General features: G+C 41.1%; 3 protein-coding genes across 7 annotated transcripts in view; 1 reads left to right on the top strand and 2 right to left on the bottom strand.

The window, feature by feature from the left end:
• The window catches only part of bora (bora aurora kinase A activator), a 20,424-nt gene extending 10,136 nt beyond the window's left edge, over positions 1-10,288 (top strand). For 4 of the 5 annotated variants that reach the window (XM_077582639.1, XM_077582641.1, XM_077582638.1 and 1 more), the window contains 11 exons: positions 3,194-3,337; positions 3,423-3,529; positions 3,628-3,673; positions 3,927-4,005; positions 4,093-4,134; positions 4,213-4,269; positions 4,340-4,593; positions 4,762-4,915; positions 6,462-6,988; positions 7,494-7,634; positions 8,643-10,288. In XM_077582639.1, the coding sequence (XP_077438765.1) occupies positions 3,194-3,337; positions 3,423-3,529; positions 3,628-3,673; positions 3,927-4,005; positions 4,093-4,134; positions 4,213-4,269; positions 4,340-4,593; positions 4,762-4,915; positions 6,462-6,988; positions 7,494-7,634; positions 8,643-8,663 (1,572 nt within the window). In that variant the 3' untranslated portion in view covers positions 8,664-10,288. Of the gene's footprint in view, positions 1-2,785; positions 2,811-3,193; positions 3,338-3,422; positions 3,530-3,627; positions 3,674-3,926; positions 4,006-4,092; positions 4,135-4,212; positions 4,270-4,339; positions 4,594-4,761; positions 4,916-6,461; positions 6,989-7,493; positions 7,635-8,642 lie in introns of those variants that run through there. The other variant, XM_077582642.1, reaches the window with a different exon arrangement.
• Positions 1,404-2,679, bottom strand: mzt1 (mitotic spindle organizing protein 1). Its single transcript, XM_077582647.1, has 3 exons — positions 2,358-2,679; positions 2,122-2,267; positions 1,404-1,960 (listed from the first exon to the last, which is right to left on the bottom strand). Exons 1-3 carry the CDS (start codon positions 2,407-2,409, stop codon positions 1,937-1,939), a joined length of 222 nt encoding a protein of 73 aa, XP_077438773.1. The 5' UTR covers positions 2,410-2,679; the 3' UTR covers positions 1,404-1,936.
• Positions 9,043-19,651, bottom strand: dis3 (DIS3 exosome endoribonuclease and 3'-5' exoribonuclease). Its single transcript, XM_077582631.1, has 21 exons — positions 19,088-19,651; positions 18,601-18,758; positions 18,352-18,536; positions 18,205-18,278; positions 17,816-17,983; positions 17,300-17,461; positions 17,104-17,217; positions 16,328-16,465; positions 16,111-16,257; positions 15,298-15,414; positions 15,131-15,232; positions 14,960-15,024; positions 14,791-14,875; positions 13,973-14,100; positions 13,785-13,871; positions 13,324-13,480; positions 12,915-13,129; positions 12,628-12,796; positions 10,927-11,085; positions 10,739-10,861; positions 9,043-9,795 (listed from the first exon to the last, which is right to left on the bottom strand). Exons 1-21 carry the CDS (start codon positions 19,304-19,306, stop codon positions 9,727-9,729), a joined length of 2,841 nt encoding a protein of 946 aa, XP_077438757.1. The 5' UTR covers positions 19,307-19,651; the 3' UTR covers positions 9,043-9,726.
• Between the last annotated feature and the right edge of the window lie 8 nt (positions 19,652-19,659).

The raw sequence follows: 19,659 nt of genomic DNA, 5'->3' as shown, positions 1-19,659 counted from the left end.
AAAATATAAATATATATTTTTTAAAAGCTCATGCATGTATTTTTTACCTGGTTGTTCTCATTAGCAAGTTTTTTCCCCCCGCTGTGCCAATTTATCAAAATTATTATCATTATTTTTTTTTTACAAAATTGAAAGTAAAAAAAAAAAACTAAAAGGGGGGGGGTGTTCTTACTATTTTGGATTGTACTTTTTAATTTTTACTTAAAACAAAGTCCTTAAAGTTTTAAAACACAAGTACCGATATCTGTACTTCTAGTACGAGCACTTCTGCCCCTTGTCTTTCATCCAAATCCAACACGATTCCCCTTTTGTGGAACACAGAGAGAAGTGTGTTAGCAGATCAAAAAAAAGGAGCGGCGTACAGGGTTCGAACCGTCGGCCTGTCAGTCAAAGCAGAAACTGCTTACGCCGACACCCGTGCGCTCACACGCTGACTTCCTCTGAGGGGTGTTATTGTCAGATGGCTTAAGGGTGGGAAGTGTAGGGGTGGGGGGGGGGGCACCCTCATTTGTAGACATTAAAGCAGCAGTAGCAAATAAACTTGCCCGCATGGAAGTGGAACCCCCCACCACCACCACCACCACACACACACACACACACACACACACACACACACACACACACACACACACACACACACACACACACACACACACACACACACACACACACACACACACAGAATGAGGCCGTAATACAAGCCCTCGCAGATGAGAGCTCGCTCGCATCAAGCCTGGATATTGGCCTGTGGAGGAAAGTTGTGTGCTTTCAGCATTTTTTTCCTGGAAGATGAATAGAGCTATTTTGCAGACAGTGGAGAAAAGAAAACAATGCACTGTGCGCTTGGGTACGTGATGTAAGGCTGATCACCTTATAGATGGATTGCTTTTTTCTTCTTTTTTTTTTTAAAGAATATAGCACAAGTACAGTGTCGCTTTCTGGTATGTGCAATTTGTGCTGCCACACGGCGTGGCATTTCTAGTTGGGTGGAAACATGGCAATTAAAAAAAATAATAATCTAAAATGCTATGTGAGCTTGTTTGCCAGTAGATGGGGAACACACAGCAACCTGAGAAAGGAACTGTCAGAAAGTCATTAAAGTTCTGATCGTATACAAAGATGCTTTTCCTTTACGTTTTAGTTCAAAAGGGTTTACTGTACACAAGGAAGTGACCATGAAATGAGGAAATATTCTGATAAATGTTGAAATTCCCTGTTGCATGATTAGTCCACATTTCTGACCAATTATACAACAAGTAGAAATGTCCATAGTAGATTGCTTTTTGTAGGTTTGGTGCACTGAAGACAGTCTATCAAGTACTAATTTTATTGTGGTTCAAATTGTCAATTCGTATAACATCCTCACAGCAGGAGCATCATCACATTGTTTATGGGACTTGAAATGTTTTATTCAAAGCTTTATTAAAACAAAAAAGGCATCTAGCTATTGATGTCACAATATGAAAACATCAACTTTGCAATTTTCCTCTTGTGTAATACTGAAAATATGATTTGTAGACAGATGTCTTAACTTTCATATCAACCTCTTTACATGGTTTTACAGCTTGAACCTGAAGTCAATAGATTGGAAGGGTGTCACTGCACCACCTAGTGGCCTTCGACTGTATTGTTTTGATTTAGACATTCATACACGATATGGATGTTTACAAAATATTTCTTTAAAACAAATGACACTTTTATAACAATCTAAATTAAACACCATAAAAATAGGATTATTAGGGATGGCAAGTATTCGCTTACAACTCATAGCTAGCTGATAGTGCTATTTCGAACGAATTATGATTGATTGACAATAGCATCCAAGGACAGGATGGGACAGAAGGTAAACAAGTGAGGCTATGGCTGGAGCTTCCATGGTGCAGGGACAAGAAACAAGTGCATTCCAGTTCGAACTTCTCAAATTAAAGTTTCATCTTTAAGTTGTGCAGTTTTCAGCAGCCTGTAACACAAAATAAAGATGATGTTAGATCACCACAGAGACACTTTGTTTACATTCAATCACACAATTCGTATACACGGCTATCCTCTCTTAATTGACTGTAAAAAAAAAAAAAATGGACAGAACATGCAAGTGTTCAACTCATCATCAAGCCCGTGTACCTTGAGGGTCTCAGAGGCTTTTCTCAACTCCTTGATGACAGAAGACAGGGCTTCTGGGTTGATGCCTTGCTCACATAATCGCACACAAATGGACAGAGACTCCATGTCCAGGCCGGTGTTAAGCAACCTGGAGATCTCCAGCAACACTGGTGGGGGGATACCAAGAAAAAAGACGTGATAAACCAGGCAAAGCAAGCAATTACACAAAAATTATGTTATTAAAATGTCACCATTACCGTCCATAGTCTCTCGGACTGCATTCAGGTTAGCATTGGATGCATTTGCCATGGTCCTGAATGGACAGTTAGCCAACTTGCTAGCGGGAGGCTATCGAAGCACTATACAGACCCGAAACGTGAATATTAACAATTTGCCCAAACGAGTACAAATGATTTTAACATTTTCGGGTCATTTTATAAAGATTACTAACAAAATTGTCTCGTGAAAATAGACGACGAAGCAATACGCTCCGGACAGATGTTTAGCCTGTTGGTTAGCGTTGAGAAACAGGAAACGGATATGACGACAGAAAGCACTGATTGGTTGTTACAGACTTCCTGGAAGGTTTCTATTGGCCTGCGGGTTGCGAGGGCGAAATTGAAATTGCGTCCAAAAAACGCCTCAGTAGTAGGGACGTTTCCTTCATTTTATGGCGTTTGTGGTACCAAAGTGCTTCATTGTTCGATGATGTAAGTATCCCAAAACTGACTAAACGGTACATGTGTATTATAAAGCTAAAAAAAAATCGTGTTAAACAAACGAACGAAACAAGGAAACGAAGGTAAGGTCGAAACAAGAAGATGTCGTCTTTGAGGACAGTTTTTCCCAAAACCTTTAATGATCCAAGGCTTTGTATTACATTAGAAACATGTTAAAAGTATGTAGTACAGACATAATGCTGATATAGGGTGCATTTGCTTATCCAGTGTTTTTTTTTTTGACCAGTTAAGTGCCATGAGAGTTAAGTGGTGATCTCACATGGCACATATGATCTGAGTCAATGTACCGTACCGTATAGTAAAGGAATTGCTGCTCTAATTCGTTTTTGTTATTTTTGTTCGTACTTTGAAAGATGGGGGACCACCCAGAGCCGCACATCACTCCAGAAACACCATGGAGACCCTCAGTAAGGAATCCATTTGAAAGTCCAAATGACTACCACCACCTCCATGAGCCCCTGGTTCCCAGTCCATCCACTTTCAAGATATCACAAGCTGTAAGTCACGTCTATTCATCCTACCCACGTTTCATTTGAAATGCTTTAGCATTGTGTCTGTAATTGTCCATCTGCATTTCCACAGGCTCCTTCCGGGTTCAATTGGTCAATCGATGATATGGCCGGTCTTCTTCCGGTGCACATAGATCAAGAGGATATTCAGCGACAATCATTTTACCTCAGCCAAACAAGGTATTTAAATGTAATGCTGCAATCAAAGTGCATGAAAATACCTCCAGGTAGGGCAACGAGTTGGCTTAAAAGTATCTTTTCCTTCTTGTAATCTCAAGGATTGACTCCGACATTGAAGAAAAGCGTCAGAATGCTATTGAGCAGGTATGTAAGATGGGACCGTTGATACATTTTGACACCACTGTTGTGGTGTCATGTTATGTAATTGTCCACAGTTGTAAATGTGGTTGTTTGTCTTTATATGCTTCGTGATTGACTGGCAAAGTCAGTTGGGTTAAGCCAGCTCACCTGCAACACTAATGATAAAAAAATGTTGTAGAAGATGGATGAATAAGTGCTATGTACAGCCAGTTTGTATAATAAGTAAGTCAATGACTCTGTGTCTGTCCTGATCCAGTTTTTTACCAAGGGAACAATTGTGCCTTCGCCATGGTCTACGTCAGACACCCGGCGAGCCCCTCACATTTCCAACACAGGTATGCTTCCTCTCCATATTGCCTTCTTGGCATGATATGCATTACAAAGTTTACTTTTCATCCTAGCATATTGTTGTGCATCCTCAGGGTCTCTGTCTCCGATGGTAGAGGAGCCAGAAAAAAAATCAGGTCTGTGCTTTTTCATTAAGATAGGAACTCGTTTTTTTCCCTTCGCCGTTAATTAACTTTTTTGATTTGGTGTTGCAGTTTCTTGTCAGACAAGCCTCTCGTTACCGGTGGCCTTTGATTTGGAGAGACTTTTGGGTAAGCGGATAATAGCTGAAGTCGGGATTGCTGGTGATTCCGCCGTCATGTCACGGTGTTCATCTCTTAGGGGAGTTCTACCGCAATGAGGAAGGAGCGAGCGACAGCTCTCAGGAGAGCCTCAGCTCGTCCTCATTGAGGCGCAAACTTTTCCTGGACGGCCAAAGCAGCTGCAGCGGCTCCGACAGCTCAAGTCCACCCAGCCCAGAGAGACGGCATTCCCGGGAAAAGAGGCCGTTGACCCAGGGAGAAGATTTTGTGGGACAAGCTGCCATATTTTCATCCCCTTTAGCCAGCGGCGTGTCTCCTTCAACGCACTCTACTGTGAGTCAAAAACACGAGTAACAAATGGTACCTTGAGTTACAAGCTCTAGCTATTTTTTTTTTTTAATTACTCAGCCAATTAATCGGTAGTGAACATGCTTGGTAAATCAAGGGACTAACTTAAACATTCAATGGTAAACATTTTTTATTTTCTGCACTGCTCTGCAGGGTCAGTTCTCATCCAGTCCCATCGAGACTGGCTTCCTCCGGGACCGCAGCAGCTTCAGCCCACTCTTCCCTGATAGGTCATCGTCTGCCGGCGCAGCCTCTCCCACCTTTTCACCCATCGTTGCACATACCCTGCGCACACCCACAGGCTCAGGTATGATACTGGACTTTATCCAAGGGCCATCCATCCATTTTCTATAGTGCTTTCCCCGCTGTTGGTTTAGCCTATCTGACTTTGGGCTGGAGGAAACATACACTCTAGCATGTAATTGATGGCTATTGAATTGGAAATGCGCTTTTGGGGCTTTATGTCAATTACCGACCCCCCCCACCCATCCACCCAATTCTTTTTTATTTGGTGTCACTTACACACAAATCTTCCCTATTAAAGATTTTCTCCTTTGAATGACAAGTCCATAGTGTGACCTTATCAAAAAAATTCATGACGTATACAAAATTATTGTATAGATTTATGTGTCAATAAAAAATAATTACTTGTTTGCAGTTGCTGTAAAGCAATAACCTTTTCTTTTATATATTTTTATCTTGTGTTATTGTCACAAGTCTTGGGACTTTTTAGACTAACCTGGGACCTCAGGGATTGTATTTCGTGCCATGTCATGTGGAAATATGTGTTAAGACAAAAAAAAAATCCTTGGATGTTTGCATCCTTGAATTTTGAGAAAAGAATATCTCTGAAACCTTTAAATATCAACTTTAAGTATAACTTGAAAGGACAATGACAAAATCAAACAATAAGAATAGAATAAAGTAAAATAATTGCAACTGAAAACCCATAATAACAAATACTGACTGTTCCTGTGCGCTTTGGCCTCTTGGGGGCAGTGTGGTATTGTGCATCCATGTCGTACACACTTAAAGTGAGTACAGAAGAAAGTTACGATGGAATTCTATTAAAATAAAAATAAATCTTTTTCCACACATTGGGAAGAATTTGTGCCATTGCATAGTGTTATCTCACCTGTGGGTATGTGTTCCCTCAACATTTGTGTGTGGATATTCGTTATTTGAAGTAAAAACACTCCCAAAGTCGATGCTAACTTCCTGTTAGCATTTGAATGGGATCCTCCCTTCGCTTTTAGCATTAGCGCTAGGCTAACGATGTTTTAAAAACGAAGCACATTTTTAATTTAAATATACAGTGGATGCAATTTTTAACGTCGTGCGTTTAGTTTCACAGTTAACTCCAACTGCGGTGTTATTAAACATCTTAAAGGACGCTTAGGGACAACAGAATAACCAGAATAACATACGCTACACACTTGCTAGTTGCTAATGCTACACCAGCAAAATGGTGCACTCGGGGTACTTTCATAGCAAACTTCGGTTTTCTTCTATAACGTTTTAAGAAGATAATAATCGGCCAAATGGCCGTTTGTTTTGGCCAATGTTTGAAGGCCAATAATCGGCCGCTTATAATTGGCGGCCGATTAATCGGTGGAGCCCTAGTTAGGTGTGCTCCATGTTTTAGTTTTTTTTTTATGTTATTATTATTAGTAGTATTTTCAACAAAATAATTTGGAAGTGCAAACTAAGTGACATGATGATTGTATTACAGTGAATGGAAATACTTTGCTACTTTTCGAAAATAATAATAATTTGGCCCTTGGTCACAAAAATTCTCCCAAGCCGCTCTAACTCTGATGTGTGTTGGATGTTCTTTATGCGATCCTCCTCAGCTGAGAGAATGCGACCTTGCAGTTTGACTCCTCACAACATCTCCTTGGCCACGGACATCCCTTCCTTCACCACGAGTCCAGACGTGGAGGGCTGCTCTCCCATCTGTGGCAGTTTTCCGCACCAGCGCCAGCCCCGAGTCAATCCCAGACCTCGGTTTCGTTGCTGCAACTCCCCGCCACTCATCTCCCTGGTCCTCAACCCCAAGCTACCAGATGCCCAAGAGGCTGAGGAGGACCCGCCGTCCAGACTCCTAATGGAGTCTATTGGCTCCTCCCCTCTGCCTCGAGACAGGAGTGCAAATGATGTGGATGGTTTGGGATTCATGGACAGTGTGAAGATGGAGAACGAGCAGGAATTGAGATTGGAGGGGAAAATGGAAGAGGAAGATGAGGAGGGAGACAACAGGGGCCTCTCAGGATGTCTGAGCAGCTCTCGGATGGGCAATGTGTCGGCCACGGGAAGCTCTCAAATGTGTGTCTCTCTTTTGGCGGAACGCAGCAGCATATATTATGATTCCAGTATGCAGGTTTGTATTTTTTATTTACTTTTTGTTGTTATTTTGGGTGGAAATTTCAAACTTTTTTTCTTTTATTTTCTTCCATGCATTGATCATTAAATTACAATTTGGTTTGAATGCATTTGACCTATATTACATCCCTACAATTTTCTTGAACTTATTTGGTGACATAATGGCATTTATATTTAAAATAATGCAAACAAATGATTAACTGCATGATTCATGACTGCATATTTATTTTTACCTCCTGATCAAACAAAAATAGATTTCAGATGTTCTCGTATGTGGTTTCTGGACTTCTTTGCTTTATCATAGAAGCCGGAACATCTTTATTTTTGGTTAATCAGATGCACTTAAAATGGCGACAGGTGTGTTCCAACTCCCTTGTCACCAGAGTTTCAATGAAACCACGTGATTTTACTTTTTAATTTTTTACTTCTACTTTTTGGAACTATGGAGAGAGAGAGAGAAAATGGCATAACAAGCAGACACCTGTGTATGTGGCTTTATGTAGGTGGACAGCGGTTACCAAACAACCTCGACGGGGGCCGGTAGTCTGATCGACGGCCTCACTTCAGATTATCACGGCAAAGAGTCTTTCAGCGCCAACCTCGCCCAAGAAACCTCCCACCTCACCAAGGCCTCATTAGTAAAGGTACCGGTACCATTGGAACGGCTCTCACACACACACTCCTGAAAAATCAACTCTACATACACTTTATACGCCAATTATTTTATTTCCACACTCGCTACTGAAATCCTCCCACATCGCACTTGAAATGCTTTAATAAAGTGAAGCTCAGAAACTCACTCAGTAATATTATTGCATACAACTGAAATGCTGAAGCGTGTGTGTGTGTGTGAGGTCATCCTGAATAATGTCTGCTAATCTTGCTTTATGGCTGTTCATCTCCAGTCATCTTTTACACTCGTCTAGATCTCCTAAATATAATTTCAAGTACAGTGTAGGCTACAAAATAGTGTTCCTCCACTTTGCCGTTGCTACATGGCAAATTTTTAAACGGTCTCCTTTTGTGGATTTTTACATTTATGCTATGCATGCGAGTCCGAATTTTACGTCGAGCAACTTCGGTGTGGCGAAGCGTGCCGAACAGCACTGAGTCCTACTGGCCGAGATGCAGCACAATTAGAACAAGAAGAAGAGGCAGATAAGGTTCTCATCGACTGTAAGTTGATTGCAGATCCGACAGAACAGACCGAATTTGTGCCTGTGAGTATCGTGAGTGCTTTTTTGTTTGTGTTGCTGCGCCGGGTTCAAGCAGCAATTTGAAGGCTCATAATTACGTCAGCATCCATGCTAATTTTCTTTACCCGTTTATGGCATTTCGCATTAAGTCAGGGGACTTTCGTAATTATATAGCTTGGTTTTAATGTTTAAATGTACAATGTTTGCTGTATGTCAGTTTTTAGTAAATTTCAACTGGGAGTGACGATTAAACAACTTGAAATAGGCACGCTTTGCCACATATTTGGAGAACAGAAAATACTTTTGAGTGTTTTTAATATGTTTATAGTCTATGGATGTGGTAAAAGTAAAATAAAAACAACATTTATGATCTGTAGCTCTATTGGCTTTCGGTTATGGTGGGAGGGTCAGTAAGTTATTCCGTGCAATTAACTGTTGACTTTGTCCTTTTTGCAGGTGTGGTATCCTCATCACTGAACTGTTTCACGCCTCAAAAGGGACATACACTTCTTGCAGCTTTTCTTTTTTTTTTTTTTTTTAATTAATACGGTAGTTCTCCACATGTATTATTGGAGGCATTATATGAGGTTGTACAACGGGTTATCACGCAGCAGTGCTGGCACATCAGAGCATAAGTAGTGTGTGTGGGGTGGGGGGGGGGCTGCAACTTTATTAGGTGCTGACACAATCATGCGTGGATTATCAGATTTGTTTTTTAAAGGAAACCTAAAATACAATGGCTTTGTCTGTAATTTTTTTTATTCTAATGTTCAGGTGGCTATTTTTTTTTTTTTTTTTTTTATAAGTGTGCCACACTAATGACAATTGGTTAATAATGAAAGTATCAAATTATGACTGACTTGCTTGGTCTTTAATGTATTTTGTGATCCTGCATGTTTTCGTTTCATGACTTACAGTAAGTCACAAAGATTATTGCTGAACACTTTTTGTCACTTTACTGAACACCAACATGACATAATGTGAGCGATGGCGTGAAAATGAAGGTTTACAAGTATATTCATTCTTCATTGGAAACGACACAGGGGAACTCATGTCTACATGTTGTACACGAAGTAGCAGATTTTGTAACCAATTTATACTGAAATCCATGATGCTGTTTCTCTGGGCATTAAAAAATATATATATGTAGAAAGCATTATTTTCACGTTTAAAACCTACAGAAGAGGATTAGGGCCAGTGAAGGAAAAAAAAAAGGCTTGGCAGGATTCTGACTTTAATGTGAAAGTGAGAATTCTGACTTTGTGACGTAGAGCTATGAATTGTGGGGTGAAGTCAGAAAGTCAAAATTCTGAGAATAAAGTCAAAATTCTGACTTTAAAGTCAGAATCCTGCCAATCTTTTTTTCTCTTCACTGGCCTTAATCCTCTTCCGTAAAAAAAAAAATTAAATATGACTTAAGGAAATACAACAACAACAAAAATCCACATATAAAAAACCCTTTTGAAATGTAAAAGCCAAAAATGTATGTTTTATTAAATCTAAAGAATCTTGAGTCCATTTCTTGATGGAACGTGGCGGCTCAACGGTCCAGTTTGGGTTTCTTGTTTTGGGTTTCAGCATCCGTGGCTGGCACACTCACACCCGGGATCTGAAGGGAAAATAGAGAGGACGTCACCTTGGGGACGAGATCTTTTTAGCTGGAAACCCAGTGATGGGGAAAGTATTTAATCAGTCATCTCGGTTGTTTCAATCTTGCCCACTGAACACGTTTACAACACATTCAGAAACTATTTACAGCTCTTCACTTTCCCCCCATATTGTTACAGGCTACAGACTCATTCTAAAATAGAATGCATACATTTTAATTAACCAATTTAAAGAAGAAACGCATATATTTTTCCTTGGTGTATGGAATAATTTTCCCCCCTCAAAATTTTTGACTGAAAAAATGTATTGAAAATAGTTTTTCTTCAAAACTTATTTTCAAATGGTCATTGATCAGTGCTGTCTACATTTTTATAGTTTTTTGGGGGGTATTCCATCCACTCCAAATGAATGCTTTTAAATGTACTTTTATGTCAAGCGCATTGACTTACCCTGTGAATGAAATTTGCATTATAAATAAAGCTGCCATGTCTTTACATTAAACTGGTTAGCGTATTTACTCCTTTTTCATTTCTCATTTAATAACTTGTTTATTTGTAAATAACACCGTAAAAATATAAACCAAAATATGTTTACGGTGCATGTATATCTAACCACATCTGTATTTATGTTATTAAATAATTTGTAAATAATAATTTAACATATGCAGCACTGGAAATATTTTTTCTGATTTTGCTATTTATAAATATGTTTTATTCTGTAACCTACCGATAAGTCAAATTTCGATAAAGTACAAATATTACAATTTGGAGCATTTTTAAGCCACTATTTTTTTTTTGCTCAGTTTTAGCTGTGTTCTAATGAGAATAATTTCTCCTATTATTAAAATTAACAACTTAAAAAAAATAAGACATTTTTAATTTGACATGGCCTTTCTATTTTAAAATGTTCGCACCGCTGTGCTGAACGGTGGAGTCCGTTCTTACCTCGGGCTCGGTCAGGGCCATGCGTATCTTCTGGCGCTGAATATTGGAGTCATCCAGGCTTATGGTGACCTTCACCCGGTCAAATATACGGAAGGTGTGCTGCTCCACAGTCAGAGACGGATACTGAATACAAAAGGCGACGGCGGTTAAACAGCAGAACCTCATAACACGCAGCGCGCCTTTATTACCTCCTCATCAAATACGAGGTTAAGGCCAGCCTTGTCCTTGCCATCGAAGAAGACAGTCCCCTCCAGGCCGAACTTAGGGATGAGGACGATGATGGCGTTCTTCCTCACGAATAGGACGAATCCTTCCTCGCTCAGGATGCCTCTGGTCTTGAAGAACCACTGGAAAGGAAACCAAGGGACACATTGATTTCTATATTAACTGCATTTAAACTAATCAGTAATTGTGATTTTTATTCGCCACCATTTTTTTTTTGCCATGAAACAACTCCCACATAATACTTCGATTTACATTGTTCAAATTTCAACTTGCTTCAAAAATTCACTCCTCCCGGGTTATATATATCATCTGATTTCACATTACTTACAGTATTCGCACAATTTAACGTTAAATATCAACTTTTCCCCATAAATGGGACAGACATAGAATTTTTTCCAAGTCCCATTTTCCATGCCCACTTCCGTACATACAACTTATCATTACCACCTGTCTGATACTGTTGGTGGTTGTTAAATGGCCTTGTCCAGCAACTAGGAAGCCGTGGGTTTGAATCCCACCTCCGACTGTACACAGGGATGTGATTTTTCCGCTAATTCGCAGAATTCCGCTTTTTTTTATCTCCCCCCCAAAAAAATTTCCTTTTTTTTTTTTTTTTTTTTTTAGTAGTTCATTGTGTATGCACATGACTCCGACAGATAACATCTTCTGCTATAACAAAGACATTTGTGGTATGCTCTAATATGAGTTACTTTTCATTTGGTCATGATACAATTATTTGTTCATGAAATTTGAACTCTTCAACATTATTTATGTGTTAACTTAGTAATCACATTAGTTAGATATGATGATATTCTCAGTGATAGTTTTTAAAAGCAAAGGCAGTCCAATGTTTTTGAATGTGACTGATTTTGAGTTGACTAAAACTGCCATTTTATATGGGATAGTTCAATATACATTGAAAATTTATGCTGTTGTTTTGTCTATTTCTTTGTCATGTGAGTGCATTGAAAACCCATGAGCTCCGGGGGGCTATGCCCCCCTTGTCCCCCCACCAGGGCACAGCCCTGGACCTAGCTGGGTGCCAGCGGCCCCCAGACCCCCGGCTAAATTTTCAGATAATTTCACTTTGGTCAAATCACATCCCTGTGTACATTGTAAATATATCCATGGCGATTATGCTAAGAGATATCCATGTATACCAACTGACTATCATAGTTCCACTTTTCCATCTAAATGAATGGAGGGTACTTTCAGATAACACTTTTTCCATACCAATTTCAACTTGCTTAAAAAATTCACACCTCCTGGGTTCAATATTATTTATTTATCTTTCAACTACATTTAATACGTTGCAATTTTACATAATTTAGCTTTCAACTGACTTCATAAGCATTCGGCGTTCAGCATTCCCACGCAATTTCTCCAGAAATTGCACTTAAGTCTACTTTTCAGTACACTAGTCTTATTTCAACCTGCACAACTTATAGGGGATTTAAAGTAATTTTATTTTAACCTTATTTACGCTTGTTTTAACCTATGCGCTTTATGGGGGGGATTTAAGGTAGTCTTATTTGAAAGTGTGCAACTTTTAAGGAGTTATGATAGTTGTTTTTTTAATTGAAAATGGATTTACAATTCATATTTCAACCTGAACTGGACCTGATTTATCCAGGGAATAGTCGTGTCTGTCCACTGATGTTTACCTGTGTGTGGAAGGCCACAGACGCCCTCTGAGCATACTGCGACATTTTGTGTCTGTAGTTGAGGCTGTTGCACAGCGCCGACTGTTTGTGCTTGTCCATCAAATCCGGGTAGGTGCTGTCGGCTCCGATGGCCACGGCCAGAAGCCGGTGCACGATGATGTCGGCGTACCTGCACACCAGGAGGGTAAAATCCACATTTAGCCGACATGTTTTTGTTATTGCTTTCAATTCAGGTCAGCTCGAGTCAATCGCAAAAAGTCTAGCGTGCGGTTTGGAGCGAGCTATACCTCCGAATGGGCGACGTGAAGTGCGTGTAAATGGACGAGGCCAGACCGTAGTGGTGGAAGTCGCTGTCCATGCCCGAGCAGAAATAGACGGCCTGCATCATGCAGCGAGTGGCCAAGATGCGCAGCAACGTGTTGAAGTAGGAAAAGCCGTCCACTTTGGCCGCTTCCAACGAGTCGGCCAGCGCTTTGGCCGAATCCGTACGGAGCAGCACGTCCTAAATCATAAAAACAAACACAAAAAGTGTCATGGAAAACCTTTGCATATGTATCAGTGATGGTAGGCCAATAAGGATAATATTAATCATTGTCATGAAAGGACAACATATTAACTTAATTACTCATCAAAATGAGAACGAGCCTTTCCGTGATTGGATCTTAAAGTGCAGCTAATGACGAGGTCTTGACCCACCTTGGACTTTGCTGCCTTCAGGAGCACGTCGTAGTTGGAAGGTGGCGGTGGCGGATGTTTCCTCAGCAAGGCGCACTCGGCAAACTCTTGGTGGATCTTTTTGGCGACTGAAATGTTGGCCAGCAACATGAACTCCTCCACCATGGAGTTGGTCTCCCTGATGACCAGGACGTTCCGTTACAGTAGGACAGCAACAGCTTTCGTTGAATCATCTCATTTAGTTTTATAGCAAATCAATAATCCCAGTTTAGCGTTAGCTCCCCAAAAAAAAACATCACAATTGTTTTTGTGGGTTAATAAAGAAAAATAGCATTTATATTAAAAACATAAAATGTAAGAGAACGTAACAAAATACTGTAAGTTCTTCTGTATTTGTGCCTTTAATGGGCGTGTCAACAGTGCATTTCTATTTGGCAAAAAAAACAGGACTCGGCAGAATGCTTTTTTTTGGAAGTACTTACATGAGTTCTTTGGTCTGAAGCTCAATGGGATCGTGGGTTTCACTGTCCATGTGAAAGCGGACTTCCACGCTGGACAGTGTCAGCGCCCTGACCAAGAACATGAATAAGGACACGTCATTCCATTGGAGTCGTCCATGATAACATGACACGTCACTGTCAAGTAATCCCGCTTTCCATGCTGGCCTCACCCTTTCTCGATCCTGCCTTTCTTGAGGATCTTGGCGAGCTTGTTGAGGCCGCGCAGGCTTTTGGTGATGTTGTCATTCTTGTCTGTATCGTCGATCCTCATCTGGGCCTCCGCGTATGTCATCGATGCCTAAATTGAAGCCGCAGATCAACAACTGTAAAATTCGGACTATAAAACAGGATTTTTTTTTGGGTTGCTTTTTCGCCCCCCAGCTTAAATCCTATTTACGGATTGTCCGGATCTTCTATTAAAATCATGTTTACTTTTCATCAAGCTTTGGATGAGCTGTCGGCTCAAACCAGGTGTTGACTTTACCATTTGGCAAGTGCAGCACCTGAAGCCCCCCCCCCCCCCCCAAACATTTCATTTTTAGACTTAATACCATGTACTTAAAAAAACATCTGATTACTTAAGTTATCACGATGGTTTCGAGTGCCCCCTGCGCGCTTCTCTTGCAACGGGCTATTCCATCTTCTTACTTTGCATGTGCAGACTTGGTACAAAAACAACAAACTTGTTGACGTGTTTATATTTGTGAGGAAAATGAGGCAAATTTCGATCCCGGCGTAGCAGAGAAAATGAGAGTATACCGAAAGTTTTTATCAAAACTATTTCCGCTTCTGTTACTTTGCTGTTTCCTCTTGGTTGGCCATTTTGTTTTCTCTCAACTGTATGAAAGTGTGAACATTTGAATTATATTAAGTCATTGCGGCTTACGTACCAACGCACTCAATAGACTATTCCAGTCATTTGCATCACATACATCAATAAAGCTAAGTATGATGCCATGCTTGTGTGCAAAAGTACATATTAGCGTACCTTCGAGTTGATGACACTTTTGGTGAAGCGCGTTTTCACAACTTGAGCCTCTTGATTCATCTCCCAGATAGACGAGAAAGCCAGCCTTCAAAAAAAAAAAAAAAAAACAGAAATGAGTCCGTTGGTCCAAACTATTTCCACGCAGTGTTGTGGGATAAGCGACCCTCACCTGTCCACATTGGAGCGCAGCGAACATAGGTTGGAGCTCAGCAGCTCTGGAACCATGTCGATCCTCTGCGAGACAACACGTGCTTGTAAATGTCCCGTTCTTTATAAAGCGACTGAATTTAGCCCGCTTGTCCGTATGCGCGTGCCCCGCTTCGCTGAGTAAACGTCTCACTTTTCCGCAGAGGTAAACCGTCGTGCCTCGGTTGGCGGCCTCTTTGTCCAACGCGTTCCCGGGTCTGATGAAGTGACTGACGTCCGCGATGTGGACCCCCACCTACGGCAAACACATTTTTATAACGCGTGCACGCGCGCGCTGTATACGGACGGGAGTGTGCGTACCTCAAAGTTCCCGTTGCCCAGCGCTCTACAGTGGAGAGCGTCGTCAATGTCTGTGCATCCGGGTGGGTCCACACTGCACACGGTCAGATGTCTGAGGTCCTCCCTGCCCACCATGTCCTGGATGCACAGAAAGACAATATTGAGAAACACCTTTTAAATCAGTGATTTGATTACTTATTCGCAGGGATGTGATTTTTCCGCTAATTCGCGGAATTCCGCTTTTTTTTATCTCCCCCCCCAAAAAAAAAATCCGATTTTTTTTTTTTTTGTATTTCATTGTGTATGCACATGACTCCGACAGATAACATCTTCTGCTATAACAAAGACATTTGTGGTATGCTCTAATATGAGTTACTTTTCATTTGGTCATGATACAATTATTTGTTCATGAAATTTGAACTCTTCAACATTATTTATGTGTTAACTTAGTAATCACATTAGTTAGATATGATGATATTCTCAGTGATAGTTTTTAAAAGCAAAGGCAGTCCAATGTTTTTGAATGTGACTGATTTTGAGTTGACTAAAACTGCCATTTTATATGGGATAGTTCAATATACATTGAAAATTTATGCTGTTGTTTTGTCTATTTCTTTGTCATGTGAGTGCATTGAAAGTACTTAAAAACACGGAAAACCCATGAGCTCCGGGAAGCCCCCCTTGTCCCCCCACCAGGGCACTGCCCTGGACCTAGCTGGGTGCCAGCGGCCCCCAGACCCCCGGCTAAATTTTCAGATAATTTCACTTTGGTCAAATCACATCCCTGTTATTCGGGTGTGGGAGCTAAATCCGATATTTCCCATCGACATTGACCTCTGGTTTGATGCTCCATGGCATTTTGGGAAGGAAACCGAGCACAGCCTGCGAGAAGGCTTGATGGGGGACGTCGTGCTCCAACAACAGGACTTCCTCTTCTGTATCTTTCTCTCCCGCCGTGCCCAAAGTGCGGACAAAGTGACCCTAATGAAAAGGGAATGTCAGTTAATCATAAACGACGCCCAGGAGTTCAATGGCGATGGCGCCGACGGACGTTTGGATATCTGGAGTCTTTGGGCCAGCCGTCAATGGCCACCATGATCCTCTGGCCCGCTAATGTGGACGCTTGGCGGGTTTCGATGCGGATGCGCGGGATGCAGCGGTCTGCCGGCGTGAAAAGGTGGCGTGTTGACTAAAGGGAAAGGGAAAAGAAAACATCTTGACTGTTGACGTTTGAAGAAAAGAATAATGAGGAGTCTAACATGCAGGATGGGTGGTTATTGGTTAATCAGTTTTAATAGATTAATTTCAGTTAATTTGTCAGAGTGATTTTTTTATGTACAGACGCATCAATACGGCACAGGATTTTCGATATGTCAAAAAGGTGTATTTTTAACAAGTTTAAATGTGTTTAAAGCTAGTAAGAGGGGCAAAACTAATTTAATTTGTTTTTATATTGTCTGTACATATTGCAGATTTTCAACCAAACACGTTGTGGCCAAAGGAGTGAGGTATGTGCTTTCATGGCACAAACATTTGGGCAAACTCTTTTGTTCCGCCTGCCATTCAGTTTGGGTGTAATTTCACTCTCCGCTAATAAATGGCGGCACGGTATTATGTTTGACACTGCATTTGAAAAAAACGAAAACAGGAAGTATTTCAAGCTCAGCCTTGTTTTTGCTGAAGATTATTGAAAGTCAAGGCTCTAGGTTCATTTTTTCTAATGTACATTTGTTGGCATGATTGTTGATATATATTGTGAGATGATAAGTTTGCCAGTTTGGGGGGAAAATAACAATTTCAGACTTCCCAACCAAAGTCTAACATTACCTCTTTGATTTGGGAGATATTGAGCATGCCACAGAAGGGCCTCCAGTTCCTCTTGATGATCCCCACGATCTTGCCGGTGGGCTTCCTGTCTACGTCCCCTTTGCAACTTCCCAGCTGCTCACAAACAGAGAGACCATCGTCAAGCAGAGAAGTCGACGCAAAATTGGATTAACGCCAACCAACGACGACAACTCACAGCATCTTCCTCCTCTTCTTCGGTGGTGTCGTCTTTGGCCGAGCCCACATCCTGCAGTATGACGGACGACGGCGCCACCCATTGACTGCGCGGCAACAGCTGCACGGCGACCACATCTTGGTGCACGGCTCGGTTGAGGTTCTGAAGGCCCTGGATGAGAACCTGGCCAGATGTGGAAACGTGAGTTTGACACAAACTACACATGAAGGCAACATATTACGGACATTTTACGACGCACCCTGACTTATGAGTTCAATTTGTTCTGTGACCAAGCTCCTAATTCAACGTTATCCATATAAGAATTAGCAAGCAATTAATCAAATTTAAATCGACATTGCAATGGATTACTGAACTACAAATAAAGGATGTGCGTTGATCACACATTAAAAAAAATGTTAAAGGGACTTTGCTTGAACCTGTAATTAATACTTAAAAGCTAATTAAAATTTAACAGCTTGGTCATGGAACGAATTAAACTTCTAAGGTACTAGTGTATTCAGTGCTTAAATGGCGTACTTCCGTGGAGTCTTCCTCGTCTTTTTGGATGAAAACTTTAGCCTCCAGGTAATTATCCCTGCTGGCCTTGAAGGTTCCCTGGAGGAAGGAGCCACTTTTGATGCCAGCCTGGATTTTGGACAGTGGAAGATGCTCAGGGAATAACACCCGACTGCCTGTGATGTTGTTCTGCGGTGGGGAACAGGCAATTTGCGATGACGCTATAGCAACAATTCAAGCAAATTCAACTCATTAATTATTTAACTACATTTTTTTTTTACTTTTATGTGCAACAAAATGGGTACATGCTGATAATTCAAACAAAATCTCTTCTAAAAAGAAAAAACGAAACATAAGGCCGCAAAAAACACCGAAAATTTTTGAAATCCACGAGGAACTGATTTGCTTACCTTGTCATCATTTGACAACGCCAAACGATCCACAAGCTCGGGGTTCGCTATCAGGCCCTTGACGTACTCCTCAACTAGTATGTGGATAAATCATGCAATTACTACCATAATCTAGGGAACTCCATTATATTTAATCAAAAAGCTTACATTTGTACACGATCAACCCGCTCTCTTGTGCCTTCTGATGGTTACCGAGGTCATTAGTCAGTAGCACCACCTTGGGGTCATCGGGCTTTGCCAGGTGCTCGCTGTACCACTTGGCCGCCACACGGATTGCCCGGTCGTTCCGGTCGTTGGCGCTCTCACCCGGTTCACGTTCGATGAATGTGTCTCTGTAGGAATAGAAGTCAAATAACAACCCTGTCCCAAAAAAAACCAAAAGAAAGACATGGATACCTGTGGTGCTCATTGGTAAACGCGTAGAAGTGTCGATCCCCCACGTGGATGAGGTCCTTGAGGCGTTTGTAGATCGGTGCACTGCGGTGGCGTACTTCCTGGAGTACGGTCTGGAGGATCACCACGTTGCAAATCACCGGATCTTCCAAAACATCGATCTGTGGGATAACAAAACTATCTGTCAATGGCGTTTCGTATTACAAGGTTACTAATAGACTTTTGTAAGACAAAATCATTAAATTGTGTTGAATTGTTTGGTGTTTAACACAATGTTTAATGTTGTTTTGTTTTAATTGTCAGGTTTATACTCAACTAGGATGTTAAAAAAAAACTGCTTGGCATCTTATTTGGAGAACTCTGCAAGTGAGTCTCTTCCAGTGAGCTACTGGAAATATTTACAAATTCTTCCTCCCTTGTTTGGTTTGCAAGCTCGATTGACAGCGTGGTACACTCTCATAATATTTTTCTGTCTTAATTGTTCTCTTACCTGATGTAACACCACATTGGTGTCTATGATAATGTAATGCGAAAACGAGCACAAGTTGCTCTCGATGCACGCTTCTCTCTGCAGCACAGTGGACTCCTGGCGGCATTGGTCGCACGCTTCGCTTCCACACCAAATGTCGTCTCGCAGATAATGCTCACGCACTATTTTCATCACCCGGCCCGTCCGCGTCTTCTTAACGAAGGTTTTAGACTTCAACATGATGGCGACGCAGATATTTAAAAGAGTAAAAAATTTAAGCGTTTTCAGCTACCATTTGACTGGAAGTAAAAACGGTACGTCCCATGTGAGCATGTGTACGACGTTCTGCAGGCCGGGTAAAAACAAAGGGAGCTCTAAAGACACGTTCCTTATTAATGTAACTAACTTCGACTTTGTGCTGGTTAATGACATGCACGTATAAACTATGACATATGAAAGGAAAATTTCGTATGAATAACACACCAGTTGTATGTGAACAAGAAACTTGTATTTTGAGTTATTTTTTTGTCGGCCATCTAAATTGTTGTTCCTACCAACAAAGACAAACAAGTCAAGGCTGGTGGTAAACAGGC

Source organism: Vanacampus margaritifer, chromosome 12 (genome assembly GCF_051991255.1).
Source record: "Vanacampus margaritifer isolate UIUO_Vmar chromosome 12, RoL_Vmar_1.0, whole genome shotgun sequence".
Classification (NCBI taxonomy): Eukaryota; Metazoa; Chordata; class Actinopteri; order Syngnathiformes; family Syngnathidae; genus Vanacampus; species Vanacampus margaritifer.
Note: the sequence above shows the minus strand (reverse complement) of the source record. Positions and strands in the feature narration are given on the sequence as shown.

Coding starts and splice junctions, on each gene's coding strand:
- mzt1 (XM_077582647.1), bottom strand. CDS start 2,409: ATGGCAAATGCATCCAATGCTAACCTGAATGCAGTCCGAGAGACTATG. Junction 2,268..2,357: donor AGTCCGAGAGACTATGGACG/GTAATGGTGACA, acceptor TCCCCCCACCAG/TGTTGCTGGAGATCTCCAGG. Junction 1,961..2,121: donor AAGCCTCTGAGACCCTCAAG/GTACACGGGCTT, acceptor TTTGTGTTACAG/GCTGCTGAAAACTGCACAAC.
- dis3 (XM_077582631.1), bottom strand. CDS start 19,306: ATGTTGAAGTCTAAAACCTTCGTTAAGAAGACGCGGACGGGCCGGGTG. Junction 11,086..12,627: donor CTGTGGCCTTCCACACACAG/GTAAACATCAGT, acceptor TTTCCTTTCCAG/TGGTTCTTCAAGACCAGAGG. Junction 10,862..10,926: donor ACCTCGTATTTGATGAGGAG/GTAATAAAGGCG, acceptor TTTTGTATTCAG/TATCCGTCTCTGACTGTGGA.